General features: G+C 46.9%; 1 protein-coding gene across 1 annotated transcript in view; it reads left to right on the top strand.

Annotated features, from left to right (window-relative positions):
* LOC130404634 (uncharacterized) overlaps nucleotides 1–15,813 on the top strand; it is a 30,640-nt gene that overhangs the window by 3,478 nt on the left and 11,349 nt on the right. The window contains exon 2 of the mRNA XM_056609481.1: nucleotides 9,998–11,025. Coding sequence (XP_056465456.1) covers nucleotides 9,998–11,025 — 1,028 coding nt within the window. The remainder of the gene's footprint in view (nucleotides 1–9,997; nucleotides 11,026–15,813) is intronic.

Here is a 15,813-nt window from a genome sequence, read left to right on the forward strand (position 1 = left end):
TGCATCGCAGGGGGCTGAGGGGAGGGGAGGGTTGGGGGGTGGGGGGGGGGGGGGGGGGGGGGGGGGGGGATCGGGACGGTACAGAGCTCCTGTGCATTCCTACCTTATCCTGGGTCTGATAAGGGAAGACGCTGGGAAGATCTCTTAAGTGGACTGGGAGGGATTGGAGGAGTGGTGAAAGGAGTGATGGTTGGAGTGGTGGTGGTGGTGGGGGTGGTAGTGGTAGTGGTAGTGGTGGTGGTGGCGGTGGAGGAGGTAGATGTGGAGAAAGTTTTGGTAGTGATGGTGGAGAAGGTGGTGGCTGGGGGGTGGTGGTGGAAAAGAAGTGGTTGCGTTGATAATAGTGCTGCTGGTTGTGGTGGTGGAGTTGGTGATGGTAAGGGGTGGTGGTGATGTTGGTGGTATGGGGTGATGTCAGTGGTTGTGGGGGGTCTCTAGGATTGCTAGTTGTGGTTTGAAGGTGGAGGGGCTTGGAGGGGTGGTGCTGGAAGGGGGTGTGCTGTTCGTGGTGGAAGGGGGTGCGAGGAGCTGGCAGCTGGGGTGACTGGACGTTAGTGTGAGCTGATAAGGAGGAGAGGGGGTGCTGGGTCTGGGAAGTGTCCGGAGAGGGTTGGTGATATAGCAGTCGGGGGAGGAAGTAGGAGGAGGTGGAGGAGGAGGAGGAGGAGGAGGAGGAGGAGGAGGAGGAGGAGGAGGAGGAGGTGGAGCAGGAGCAGGAGAAGGAGGAGGAGGAGGAGGAGGAGGAGGAGGAGGAGGAGGAGGAGGAGGAGGAGGAGGAGGAGGAGGAGGAGGAGGTGGAGCAGGAGCAGGAGAAGGAGGAGGAGGTGGAGGAGGAGGAGGAGGAGGAGGAGGAGGAGGAGGTGGAGGAGGAGGAGGAGGAGGAGGTGGAGCAGGAGTAGGAGAAGGAGGAGGAGGTGGAGGAGGAGGAGGTGGAGCAGGAGGAGGAGGAGGAGGTGGAGCAGGAGGAGGAGGAGGTGGAGGAGGGGGAGGAGGAGGAGGTGGAGGAGGATCTCAGTGTAGCAGAGACCACTGAGGAGTGGGTGCTTGTGATTTAATTTGGGGGGGAGGGAGTTGCAAGTGATGGGCCGGGGGGGGAGAGCATGTCACACCTAACTGCCCCATCAGAAGCTTCTGGTTTGTGTCACCTGACACAAGCTTCTTCGGACCCTCGGGGTCCCGGGAAGATGAGAACGCTTGGATGTCAGGGGCCCGGTGATTGCTGGTTGTCAGTTGATGAGGAAATAAGGCAAACTTAGTACCAGGCCGAATTTAATTCCCATTTTCCAGTTGGGCAGTGTTTAGACAACATAATTCACTGGTCCTGAATTCCCACTCAACATAAACCAGCCCTAAAGACAAGAACACGTGTCTAAATATTTACAGAGCATTAAACAATCTTGTTCATTGCTACACTAATGTACACTTGCCCTTCTGTGTTTTGTTTTGGACATGGCTATATATTGAATACATATTTAGTATTAAAACAAACAGAATTTACACAAATCACTGTGACAGTTATGCTTACTTGTTCTGTGTATACCAACTTAAACTGGTGTCCTCAATTGCCACAGAAACAAGGTATTATTAATCAAGTTAATCCATTTGCTGAAAATAAACATCTACACTAAACTCTTTAGTCACATTTTAGTCAAATTTGTCTGTGGTATGAAATGTCCAGATTGGGCTTTCGCTTCTGAACTCACTTTCAAACAGCACTTATGAGTCAAACTTGAATCACTGACTACAGCAGAGAACATCCAAGAAATGTCTCCATTGTAACCTCCATCTGAGGGCCTTGTTCCGGTGCCACCCTTAAGACGCGTCTGAGAGGAGGGGAGGTGGGGAGGGGGACGGGGACTGGTGGTCATTCCGCCCGGCCACTGACCACCCAGACAGGGAGCAGAAGGAACAACACAGCCACAATCCAACAGGTCGTAAAAATAGCCCTCCTGTCACAACCTGTTGGTGACCTGTCCTGTGCGGAGTCAGAGGGTTGGGGGGGGGGGGGGGGGGTACAGGGAGGGGGCTCACCCAAGAGCTAAGTCCTCATGGGCTTCTGCATGCCTGCACGACCCCCCCCCCCCCCCCCCTATCCCAACCTCCACCAGTCACCCCAGGACCTCCCAAAGACCGTCGCTAGCATGTAGCTACACAACCCACCTGCTGACGAGGAGCTTCACTCAGTTTCATCATCACAAACACACACACACACACACACACACACGAACACACACACGCAGACACACACAAATATGTATACATTGACACACGCATAGTAATACACTTCCACAGTCAGCGAAACACACACACACACTGAGTCCTATATAGACGCAGGCATACACACACTTCAAATACGTGCACAGAGAGAGAGAGAGAGAGAGAGAGAGAGAGAGAGAGAGAGAGAGAGAGAGAGAGAGAGAGAGAGAGAGAGAGAGAGAACCCGTTGCCTCAGCACCGGTGACAGAGGCGTGTGGTTTATATTAAGCGTTGAGCCGCACTGGGTTTTCAGGGGATTTCTTTCTCCTGGGGACTTTTGTGTGTGTGTGTGTGTGTGTGTGTGTGTGTGTGTGTGTGTGTGTGTGTGTGTGTGTGTGTGTGTGTGTGTGTGTGTGTGTGTGTGTGTGTGTGTGTGTGTGTGTGAGTGTGTGTGTGTGTGTGTGTGACGGTGTGTGTGTGTGTGTGTGTGTGACGGTGTGTGTGTGTGTGTGTGTGTGTGTGTGTGTGTGTGTGTGTGTGTGTGTGTGTGTGTGTGTGTGTGTGTGTGTGTGTGTGTGTGTGTGTGTTGTGGACCAGGCGTGTCATGGCTGTCTGGAGCATCCATCACGTGTTAATGAGGCGTGTTTTGGGCCTTGGGACGGAGTAGGAAACAGGAAGGAATGTACAGGTGAAAGAGCCTCAGGGGGTTTCAACACACACACACACACACACACACACACACACACACACACACACACACACACACACACACACACACACACACACACACACACACACACACACACACACACACACACACACACACACAAACACACATATAAGTCCACGCATACACACACAAACGGTCCAAAGCACAAAAACACACACAAACCCCCACACCCACACCCACACCCACACAAATAGTCGCACATTTACGACATTTTAAATAGTGTTCTCAAGCATGACCATACAGCTACTCAAACACACACATACGAACACCCAAACAAACACACAGATACACAAACACCAACACACACCAGCACACACACACACACACACACACACACACACACACACACACAAACACACACACACACACACACACACACACACACACACACACACACACACACACACACACACACACACACACACACACACACACACACATTTGGCCCAGTGACCCCGGACCCCTCCAGTCAGCCTCTGGCGGACTCCTGTCCAAACGACCATCCAGACTTCCAGGCAGCTTAGGTCTTTATTCCCCTGCAGCTCTACCTCATGCCCAGGCTTTTGAGGAGGGGGCCCAGAAAGGCCAGTCCTCTGGCTCTGGCTTTAGCAGGAGAAGAAGAAGAAATCCTAGCCCAAATACACGCACACACAAACACAAACACACACACACACACACACACACACACACACACACACACACACACACACACACACACACACACACACACACACACACACACACACCCTCAGCAAGACACTGGAAACATCCTATCGTTAAAAAAAAGAAACCCTTTGGCAGCCCTCAGTGACAACATCATGACTGTGAGGAATGTCGGGGCTGCTGTTGGATCTTTGCGAGGACGGTCGCGGTTGGCTTACCCTAGAACGAGGGGGGATTGGGAGGGGAAGTGGTAGTGGAGGTGGGGAGGAAGGGTTGAGGGTGGAGGTGGACAGTGGTGGAGGGGATCGGGGCTGGAGGTGGACGGGAGGGAGTGGGGAAGGAGGAATAATTGTTGTTTTCAGGCGATGAGATCCGGATGGGGGAGATGGAGGTGTGTGTGGGGGTGAAGGTGATCGGGGGGGGGGGGGGGGGGGGGGTAGGAGGAGGTGTGTATGGGTTGATGTGACTAGGAAGAGGGTGTGCAGGAGGTGGACTTTGTGAGAGGGGGGGATAGGCAGAGTGAGGGGGGGATAGGCAGTGTAGAGGGTTTTGTTGGTGTGGGGGTTTTCGGGGGACCCGGGATTTGTGGTTTGAGGTGATCAGAGGTGGAAGAAGTGTTGTGTGTGTGTTTGTGTGTGTATGTATGTGGTTGGAGGTGATGGTGGTGGAAGAGGTGTGTGTGTGTGTGTGTCTGTGTGTGTGTGTGTGTGTGTGTGTGTGTGTGTGTGTGTGTGTGTGTGTGTGTGTGTGTGTGTGTGTGTGTGTGTGTGTGTGTGTATAGGACTCTGTGTGTGTATGTCTGTGTGTGTCGCTGACTGTGGATGTGAATTACTATGTGTGTGTGAATATATACATATTTGTGTGTGTGTGTGTGTGTGTGTGTGTGTGTGTGTGTGTGTGTGTGTGTGTGTGTGTGTGTGTGTGTGTGTATAGGACTCTGTGTGTGTGTGTCTGTGTGTGTCGCTGACTGTGGATGTGAATTACTATGTGTGTGTGAATATATACATATTTGTGTGTGTGTGTGTGTGTGTGTGTGTGTGTGTGTGTGTGTGTGTGTGTGTGTGTGTGTGTGTGTGTGTGTGTGTGTGTGTGTGTGTGTGTGTTTGTGTGCGTGCGTGCGTGCGTGCGTGTGTGCATGTGTGGATGTGTGAGATCAGGATGCGTCCTCCGTCCGGGGCCGGCCCAGTAATGACATGTTTTGGAGGTCTATTCGGGGACACAGAATGGAAACAGGCTGACTCAGAACAGAGCGAGACAATTACAGGATAGAATATCTTGTTTGTGTTGTGACACTGGAGCACCTGTGCTGGCGTTATCTGCCCGTGTGTGTGGGGGTTGTGTGTGTGTCTGGGGGGGGGGGGGGGGGGGGGTAGGTGTCGGCTAGCATCACAATAGCAGATGTTGAGTGACACGGCTGAGCTGGTGAGGTGACTTCAGCGTGTAATTACAGTCTACCTGCGCTCTGCTGTTATTGTCTGGAGGTCCTTCACAGGGAAACAGCGGCGCGGGAACAAGAGGATAAGACAGCGGTTCTTTTGTTTTCCCGACGCGTCGGTCGCTGTGATTTCAGGAGAGAGTCAGAGTCCTTCTTATTTTCGCACATTCCTGCGGCGGCGACGGAGGATTATGACTTCTATCTCCTCAGGTTTCATCTCCAAACTGTTAATTAAGGCACAGACGGCAGTTGCAGGATAAACAGGTCTATAACAACCCGCCACTCCCTCTTCCACATCCGACACCTCTCAGCATCCACTTAATTACCGCATTCTAAATTATTTGTCGGTATTAAAGCTATGAGAAACTTCCCAGCGCTAGCAGGATTTTGAAGGTGTCCAACCGAAAATAAAATCATTCCCTTCCATTCAGGCCTTCCTCTGAACTTTAATGGAAGGGTTCGATTTTCCGATTGACTTTAGAGTCTAAAGTCACTCCCTGAAAACATATGACTAGTTTGCTAGAAGTAGCATATTATAGTTTGGCCTAGCCTTGTGGAAGGCTTGGGTCCAGTGCAATGAGTGCGCTCATGTAGGTACTGGTAGGTAGTTAGACAGACAGTTGGGCCATTCAATCATTTCAAACAGGGTCGATTGAAATGATTGTACGGGCGAATTACAGGCCTGCGGTAGCCGAAGATACCAGATTATTTTCTTTTTTTTGTCAAAGCATTTGATTAATTCCTCGCTGTCGGGATCCTCATCCTCATCCTCATCGTCATCCGCTTACCCGGGGTCGGGTCGCGGGGGGAGCAGCTCAAGCAGGGGGCCCCAGACTTCCCTTTCCCGGGCCACATTGACCAGCTCTGACGGGGGGATCCCGAGGCGTTCCCAGGCCAGTGTTGAGATATAATCTCTCCACCTAGTCCTGGGTCTTCCCCGAGGTCTCCTCCCCACTGGACGTGCCTGAAACACCTCCCAAGGAAGGCGCCCAGTGGGCATCCTTACCAGATGCCCGAACCACCTCAGCTGACTCCTTTCTAAGTAAAGTAGCAGCGGCTCTAATCCGAGTTCCTCACGGATGGCTGAGCTTCTCACCCTATCCCTAAGGGCTGTCGGGATGTAAAGAGAATTTGTATGTTCCAACCTAGCTTTAAAACCACTTCAATCGAAGCAGAAAACTGACTTAACGGAAAACAACAAAATACCCGTATTTCCTTCAATAGATTTGCGGCACTATTGGAAAAACATAGACAAGTTAAGGGCGATTCTTTTTTTCTGTAAATACTAAATCATTCCTCTCATTCTTTAAGAATAGGACAACCTGAATCCATGGAGAGTGAAACCAAATGGCGTAAACTTTTAGCAGAAGGTTATGACGAGTATCAACTCTAGCACATTGCAGAGTGTGCGAAAGCAGGATTTAATAAAGGGGACAAAACATTCCTTGCCATTCATTCCATTTCATATCCGGCGTAGCTGGTGAACTACATTCTGGTGATTTGATCCAGCGCTCTCCTCTGTTGAACTCGATGTGCTCGTTCTCTCACGGGAGATAATAACCCATATTCCAGGGTGCCTGCTAAGTTTCTATATGTTGCTGTAAGGTCATGTGTACTTCATGTTGATTGAAAATAGTTGAGGGATTTAGAATGGTTATGCTTATTGGGGACTTAGAAACGGCCAACGTCACATTGCCTTGATTGAAATTCCCAAAGATATATGACACTATGATGAATTGATTGTACACTTAGTAATTCACCTAAATGTTTTGTCGCTCCGATATTGATCGTATGCTTTGATTGGCCTCAGTCTCCCTTGGAACCGACCTTGTAGTAAAGCATCTGCTAATGATAGAAATTGTCTGGCATCCTCTCTTCTCCGGCCGCCCTGATTTGTAGTGTTGGGATGAGTCTTACGGGAGAACAGTCACAGGTGTCGGGTGGCCTGTCAAAATGCAGGTGAGAAACAACTGGAATGAAGTCATGTCTTGCTTAAACGTCAGTTTGTGCGTGACCTATAGCGTTACATCTGTATTCATGACATTAAACCCTGTAAGTGTTGCAGGGTTTCATGTTAGGGTGTTGACAGATGTATGCCTCACCGATGTGCCAAGAGAAACCTAAAGCAATGTGAGATGATTGCTACGTGTGTTGTCGGTTTGTTTTTTGTCTGATTGTTCGTTGATTGTTTGGCAGGTTGAAATGTTGGGTAGTTGTATTCGGTTGGTCTGTTAATAGCTGGTTTGGTTGGTTTACTTATTCTTTGATTCTTTTCGACATCTATGTTGAGTTGTGTCTCTAGATGTAGGGTACTTTTTCAGCGAGTCTAAACAATATCTACTGCAGTCATTACAAGATGCTACCTCACCAGAAATGTGCATGTGGGTGCATGCACTCACGTCTTTACGACATCATCACGTTGTTTGTGTTATTACTGTGAGAGGTGCTGACATCATCAGGTTAAAACAGTACTTGGGGGCATGCACATTACACAAGAGAATTGAGAAGAACGAAAAACAAAGCCATCACAGGGGTGTTTGTGCCTCCTTGGACCTTCTGAGGTCAACATGGAGAAACAAAGGCGTCTCAGCTAGAGACAAGGCTGGTTTCGTCGCTGGAGCTAAAGCTGTGAAAACGGTTTAATAGCTGTTTCCCAGCATTCATAGAAAACAGGAAGTGGGCGTCTTCGCTTCCGCTCAGAGATCATGTGAGTTATGTATAGCCGTTGGTTCTGTTTGCTTTCAAATTGAAAATCTGAGTTCAGGCATTTCGATTTTTCCCACTTCTAGAAAACAAATCCATGAGAAATATACAACACTATACACAAGCCACTATACAACAGTCCCAGTGTATTTTGGCTAATAAATAACATAAAATACACCTGATAGGCATAGCACAGATTATTTATTGCTATTGGAAGTTTTGCGTAATATTAGGAGGAGTTTTTGGCTTCACGGATGCAAAAGTTACCGGCAATGTGAAAATCATTCATTCACACATTCTCCTCACTGAAAAAAGGGCGTCTTTTCCATTTAATTCCCTCCCAAATTATGAGAACTTGCTGATCTTATCTGTGTATATCTAACAGCACAACTTTATCATTGGCTGGCACCTGTGAACAAACAGCTTGACTCCTCTTTCGAAAACAGTGGTGTTGATGTTTATAAAAAGATGAGAGACATAGCCTGGTTCAGGTCCAGGGCTGGTATCACTCCAGCAGACCTGCTCTGCTGCTATCGCTGTTTTAGCAGAACTGTTCTCCTATCACAGAACATTGCAATCACAACAGGGGGCTTTTATTTTCCCAAACTGATGGCAAACAGGAAAGAGTCACTGGTGCCCCAGAAATCAAAACAAGGTATTCAAAAAAACGAAATGCCTCAGTGTAAAATAAAACAGGGATCTGTGTGTTGTTTCTATGTAAAAAAAAATAAAATAAAAAGAGAAGCCAAAACCCCACATGCTATTTGTATGATTTCTAATGATTGTATAAATTCTAATGATATATGCTGTTTGCTATGCTATGACCTGTATGGCGGTTGTACTTACACGTCCATGGAGTAAACAAGTAGATAGTATTTCAGTTTTTTTGTTTTTTTCCAACTGTCCTTCTCCAACATTCATAATGACAACTTCTAAACCACCAAAGAAAGAAGCCATTGAATGTGTACACATTTCCATATACTTGTCCACATTAGAGAATAATTGAATAAAAAGTACATTCTCTCTATTTTACTAAGAAGACAGCTTGCCTATTCCTTTCTAAATAGACCACAGATCCATTTTATCCAAAAAAGAACAGTTTCCATTGCCTGAGTTTCTCTCAAGAGCAAACAGAAACTCTGGATTTACAACTTCAAAGCGCTTTATAATCTCATATTTGCCTTGGGAAGATATCTGATTCAAGCGGGCAGAAAGATGCCAGACCTTGTCTATTGTTCAGGTGTGACTTCACAGCAGGGGAACTACCCCAACCTCAAATAGCCGCTTTCATGAGGTTGCATGTGCAGTTAGCTGTTAGTTAAGCTGCTTAGTTACGGCTAGTAGTTACCACTGCTCGTTATTTTTAAAGTTATTCTAGTTAAAGATAATATTTACCAATTATTCAATGAATGACCAAGGTAGTGATTGAAAAGTGTTTTGATTTATTTTCGGTGAACTATAGTGAGCGTGATATTTTAGTTTCATGTAAAGTTAGCTTTGCATAACATAAAAGCAGAAAATAAAAGTATATGCGAAAGACTGGAAAGCTAGCAAGGTAATTGAAGCGAACATAAAAGTGTAAAATGTGAGGGACAGGCAGGCATATCTGATGGCCTTGAGCAGGAAACAGGAGAGGCCACATATGAGTGCTCCCTGTAATGGTATTAGATGGAGCGCCACATCAAAGCTGGACAGTTATTCAGAGCAGACGGACAGACAGTGTGTGTCCTATGGCATTTGTGAGCCCCCCTGAGTTGAAGAATGCAGGCTTGTTTAAGTGCAAAGCCGAAGACTTTAGGTATGGAATATTTGTCAGTTTATGCATATTTAGACCCTGCCTGTATGTCATTCACGGTCTGAAGAACTCCCTCCCAAAAAAATTACCTTCAGCTGAAGTATGCTTCACATAAAGGGAGGTCCAAAAGGCCCAAGTATATTCCCCATTCCCTCAACAGGCAAACAAGAGAATATTGTTTTAAATATTTCAACATCCAAACAGGAACTTCTAGGCAGGACTTGAAATTACCTTTAATTGAAATTTAAATTGCCTAATTAAAGAGCAATCATCGAATTGCACTGCAATAAAGGAGAAGACAAATCACTATTGGATGATGTCATTGGGCAATGTTAGCTTATATGGTAACTAACAACACCTGCCACAAATTAGAGTTTATTCAAGTAGATAAGTGCAATGACCTGTTGCACTCCCAGAGAGAGTGTTCTTGCTGTGTTCAATATCTAATGTGTTTTTATCCTTCTCTGTCTTCCAGGTAAAGGGGACATGGTACTGGACAGCGAGGTAGTCCTCACCAAAATGAAGGTCTTCCAGAACTTCAGCGAGAAGATTCTTGTTTCGGAAGATTCCTTCTCCAACTCCTCCTGCTCTGTGTCCGTCTGCGAGCAAGAGGCCTCGGAGCCGAACAGAACCACAGAGGAGAACTCTCGCGCCAACGAAGGCCCTGGATCACGTTCGGAGGAGACCGCTCCCAACTACCTGTGCGCCATATTCTCAGACTCCCAGCTGCCCCGGCTGTACAAGTTTGAGTCGGAGGACTCGGGAGTGGAGCTCCCCAGCGGCGCCAACTCCCCATCCACGCCGACGGGCTCGGAGCAGAGCTTCGTGGTGCACAGCCGAGAGACTTCCTGCGACTCCTGCCACCTTAAAGCTTCAGCCCCAGTTTCCGATGAGCGGGTATCGTCGAGCACAACGGCTGAGTCAGAGGAGAAACAAACCAAGGACGCTGATGGAAAGGACGTTTGCGAGGATGTTGGTGACACCGTTGGTGACGACGTTGTTGACGACATTGTTGACGACGTTGTCGACGACGTTGTTGACGACGTTGTCGACGACGTTAGCAGCAATGTTGGCGATGACGTTGTTGACAATGTTGGCAGCAACGATGGCGACGGCATTGAGGACAATGGCCATGACGTTGAGGACATTGGCGGTGTCCTTGAGGACACCCTCCTCCAATCAACAATGACGGAGGAGGGAGTTAGTTTTTCCATGGAGCTGACGGACATGACTGTAATGGAGGACCCGTTGGAGGCCTGTTATGTAGATGTTCTTGAAAGATCTCCAGATTCCGTGGCTCAGGTTGTGACTTCTGAACCTCAAGTGGCGGTTGAGGAGGAGGAGGAGGAGGAGGAGGAGGGGCCAAGGGAACAGCCCAATACGGAGATCCAAGAAGGCAAGGAGGAGGAAGATGTGTTCCTTCCGTCGACATCAGCCCTGAGGAAGAGCAGTACGAGTGACAGCCTTGAGGACTACATGGATGAGTGCTGCCGACTCAGCGAGGTAAGAGACTTATGAATAAGTGACATGTTCAGGCTCTGCTAGAAGATGTGTTCAAGTTCTTCTAGAAGACCATGTCATGTCACCATGTCACCAGGAGATTTACGACGTCCTGTCATTATCTGTAATTATCACCCCCGCCCCCCTTAATTACGGCATCTCAACTCGGTCACGGTAAACAACTAATTTTCATCATGGTTGCGGAGGCATAGAAATTAAGTAATACATACAATGTACAGCCCTATTTAAAACCCTCTTAGATAAATTTCTTCAAATGGCAATTCCTTATAACATTTCTTTGACAGCCTTATCTGCAGAGTTTAAAAGCTTTAGAAAAGTCGTATCGTAACGAAAATAAATGTAACAATACTTTTCAAGAAAAACCTTAATTTACAACATGCCAAACAAAAAGCTAAGACCCCAATAATAAAATATCGGCAGAAGTGATTTAAAATACGTTTGACAGTCTAATCTATTGACTTCAACCGTGCACTTGCTAAAGAGTTCCTGGTAAGTATGAAGGCAACGTTCATGTTCAGGGGATCAAAGAGATGGACTTCTTCAGCTTGAGAAAGTGAAAACAGAGAATCATCTGAAAGAGCAGCTGACAGGTGTGTGAGCTGCACACCTGTCATAACCACCGGGAAACCTATCCCCCCCTCCCTTTCATCACCTGACCTGGTTCTCAAATTGCTAAAAAAAAAAAGAGTAGCAATGTATAACAAAAATAGAGTGGGATTGTGGAATACATATAATGATCATTCTTAATGCAGAAATGTGCCAATATTGAGAAATAACAATCCATTAATTTAAGTATTGTGATGGTGAGCGATGTTACTATAGGCTTAACATAGTTATTTATTTGACCGATTTTGATTTCTGGATCTCTGGAGCGGCGGGGGGGGGGGGGCCGAAACCTTCTTGGTTTATTAATGGGTCAAAATGCCACAGTGAAGGTAGACCCAACCGTTACTTCCATGAACTTCAGCCAATTTCCCAGCACAAACAATGTTCTTCTTCAGTCATTGAAAAAAAAAAAAGAAAGAAAACGGAGCAATGAATCCAATCCATGTTTCCGGGGCAGAGATCACAGGTACAGTACATTTCTTCACCTTTCACTCTTAACATCTTCTAGAAACATCTTCCTCCACGTCGGAATCACAGCTCCCAGGTATCTGACCACCTTCCCGCCCCCTCTCTTTCCTCCCGTCCTCCACAACTATGTGACGTTCAAAGCAACCTTTTCAAGGGACCGGCCAGGGCTTGTATATCTCTGCGCCCGTCAGGAAAACCTAAACCACACGAGAGCACAGGGGCGGATGGGGGGGGGGGGGGGGGGGGGTGCAGAGGTCCGCCACTCTTTACAGTACAAGAGAATGTTTTTTTCTCTACCTCCCCCCCCCCCCCCCCCCCCCTACCCCCATGTCACGCAGCACCTGTTCATCTGTGTTGAGGGAGCGCAGATTGCTCGGTAGATATTGTCACCGACCGCCGGCCCCTCTCTCATCTGAGGGCCGGCCTATTCTCCCACGGGGGCCCCTCAAAACTTGCGGGCCTACCTGGATGCATCAAACAGGTGTCAAATAGCTCAAATTACTCACATATCTAGCCAGATAAAGGGCCTTTGATAGGCTGCGGAGGGCTCCTGCGGGGAAAGGAGAGAGTGGCGAGGGGTTTTCCTTTTGTTTTTGCGTTCTCTGGGGCCCACCGCAGTTTGGTTTAGGAGGTCCGTCGCTGACAGAGGAGGTACAGTCGTACACATCTTGGTTGTCGTCACTTGTCACCCTTGCCAATAATGTAATTCCTTTTAGCTGCTTTTGCTGGTAATTAAAGTCTGTGGTGCATGGAAGAGGTATATAATGGTAGGGACACACACACACAGGCTTAACTGTAGCTTGTTAGTCCAAAAATAAAAATAAATATGCCTCGCTGTAGATATGTAACTGTAGTTGTTGGGTTTTTCCAGTTAATTGCAGAAGTATTAATATTTGTCTGCCAGCGATGTCATTCATGTGGGATTGTTTATATGTTGTCTGATATCATGTTCTCTATATCTATGGAGTGAATTCAAAGCATACTTTCCTCATCAGCACTGAGCGGTAAAACCTGGAACACCCTGATGCTTCGTTGAAAACCGCGCAATGGCCTCTGAGAAATTCCTCAGCTGTAGCGCATGAGTGTTCACAGTTAATTGCAGGCATGTGAGATTAATGTGCGATTAATTTCGCTCACCATGGGCTTGTTTGAAGTGCCATTCATTTAAAAGGCATAGAGTGCGGCCGTTCTTCCAAACTTGAGTCCAAAAATTGTTGTAAAAAGAGAATTAACCAGTAGGTTTATCTCAAACTGAATCGTTTATGTGAATCTCCTTTCATGCCACAAATACATGTTTTACTGCTATCCAAATGCAAAAAATGTAACAAACCTTTTAACTAACATCACAAATGACGATCAGATATTTTTCCAACTGAAATGTATAACACATTTACATAATAACTTAATGCAGACCTTTTGGTATGTGGTTCAAAGTGAATTACTGGCTAAACAGAACATTAGCTAGACCCAGAGCAAGGCAGGGGCGAGTGAATCAACTCTGACCTGGTGAAAGACATACCTCAGGGTACGCACACAGGAGACCACAGGAAGACGATCCGGGCCAGGCGATCCAAAGCACCTTTCCCTCTATCGCTATCACTTCGCTCACCCCACATCTGGCGCCTCATTCCTTTCCATCCCTGTCATGTTTTCTGGAAGAAAGTTCGGGAAGCAGCCCTGAGGAAGAGAGAGGTGGAAACATTGCAGTGGAGGCCAGAGATGGAGGCCATGTTTGTTTCCATGAGATCTTCACTGTTATTCTGGGATCTCACACGCTCGCAGGTGCTTGGGACTTTTCCATCACTTGATTTATTGTGGAAGGTTGAAGAATTATACAACTATGGATACTGCTTTACAAATGCAAGCTGTATTCTTGCACATCAGCATTTATGCAGCGAAAACGTAATACAACTGAATACTGTTGTACAAAATGCAAGCTGTATTTTCGCCCATTAGCATGTATGCAGCGAATACATAATACAACTATGGATACTGCTTTACAAATATAGTCTGTATTATCGACCATTAGCATGTAGGCCTATGCTGCGAATATGTAAAACAACTATGGATACTGCTTTACAAATACAAGCTATATATATTATCGGCCATTAGCATCTATGATGCGAATACGTATCATTTAAAAGTTTCGTTTTGGTCAAATGTTGTTTGACGGCATTGTTAAAACTTTGTTTGGATCTGAGGATATGATGTATGTCCGATCCATTGGAACGGTGTGACGGTTTCATGTGAACTATCAAACCCACCCACAAGTTTCACATTCCGCCACATATTCCTACTTCAGTGTCCTCCTGGGACACACATAGGAAGAAGGGAAATGGTGTATTGTCTGTGTGAATGGATGTGTTTCACTGAGTTTGTGACTCAACCCAAACAAACCCGGCCCCGCCAAGACACCACACTGACACATTCTAACGATGGATCTTCAAAGCATTTGCAAGAAAAACGTCCTCAGAAAGAGAAAATAATTCAGGGGAAATACTTGATGCTTAAACGTGTAGTGCAACCACGTCATCCTACCTCACAGGAAACCAGTGACATGAGTTAGGCTCCAGTGTCCCATTGTTTGGTTCCCAGCCATGTTTTTTTTTTGCGGTCAGTGGCACGGGAAAGGGGGCTTCGGAAGAGGGGTGGTGGTGGTGGTGGTGGGGGGGAGGGGGGGGGGGGGGGTGAGGAGGCCCCCAACCTGATCTCGCATCCTGCTTTTGTTGGGACACTTTTTGGAATGTTGACGATTGTGTAAATATTTGGTCGAAAATGACCTTCTCGGAATGCTTTTTTTTGGTTTCCACACTAAAACGTGAACATCTGCACCTCCCGGGCCAAGGTGCGTCAGGCCGCGGATATCACGTAAACCCCCCCCCCCCGCCCAGTGATTTCTTAACGGTTTACTTTGTACGCTTAACATTCTACAAAAATTCCATCCAAATAAAATTTCACAGTCTCGACTGCCTGGTTTCCAAGCAGCAGGCCTCTCATGCCACAGCGATCGCCTGCCAGTTAGTGTTAACAACGGTAAACCCAGTCTTTCCATATCTTCTATCTTATCTTTATCTCAGCTCTACAGCTTTAATAATCATAACAACGTTCCTGTCGGGGACCGTGAAACATACGTTAGCAGGGGCTATCTGGGATGCTTGAGTACACAGTACCCCATAATGCATCTTTAATTACAACGGGAACCACGACCCCACAATCCATCAACCAGCCCCTGCTAAAACCCCACATTCTGCTTGTGGTATGTGATGATTATGCAATTAAACGCGAGGAAGAGGAGAGCCCTGCAGATAAAGAGAGTGGTTTTCGTCATCCCGTTTCATTTCTGCTCAGTGTTAGTGCAGATTTACAGAGACAAGCCGCCGCTGGGCCAGTGGAATGCTTTTACACGCTGTCAAACTGATACCAGATATTAAAAGCATTCACATTGTGTGGAACTTACTTCAAACATGCGTAAAAGAGACAACAAGGAGAGTATTGGGTTTGAATCCTGCAGTCCTTTCACAGTCTGCTTAATCTTTGTGATAGTTTGTACAGTACGACTAATACACTGTACTAGTTACTACTAATATTCTTGCATGTATGCTTAACATGTTTCACTCGTACGCATAATCTGCTTTGGGTCAACGCACACCAGCTCCTCAGCAGAAGTTGTGTATCTGATCCAAGGAATGTGTCTAA

This window comes from Gadus chalcogrammus, chromosome 15, assembly GCF_026213295.1.
Source record: "Gadus chalcogrammus isolate NIFS_2021 chromosome 15, NIFS_Gcha_1.0, whole genome shotgun sequence".
NCBI lineage: Eukaryota > Metazoa > Chordata > Actinopteri > Gadiformes > Gadidae > Gadus > Gadus chalcogrammus.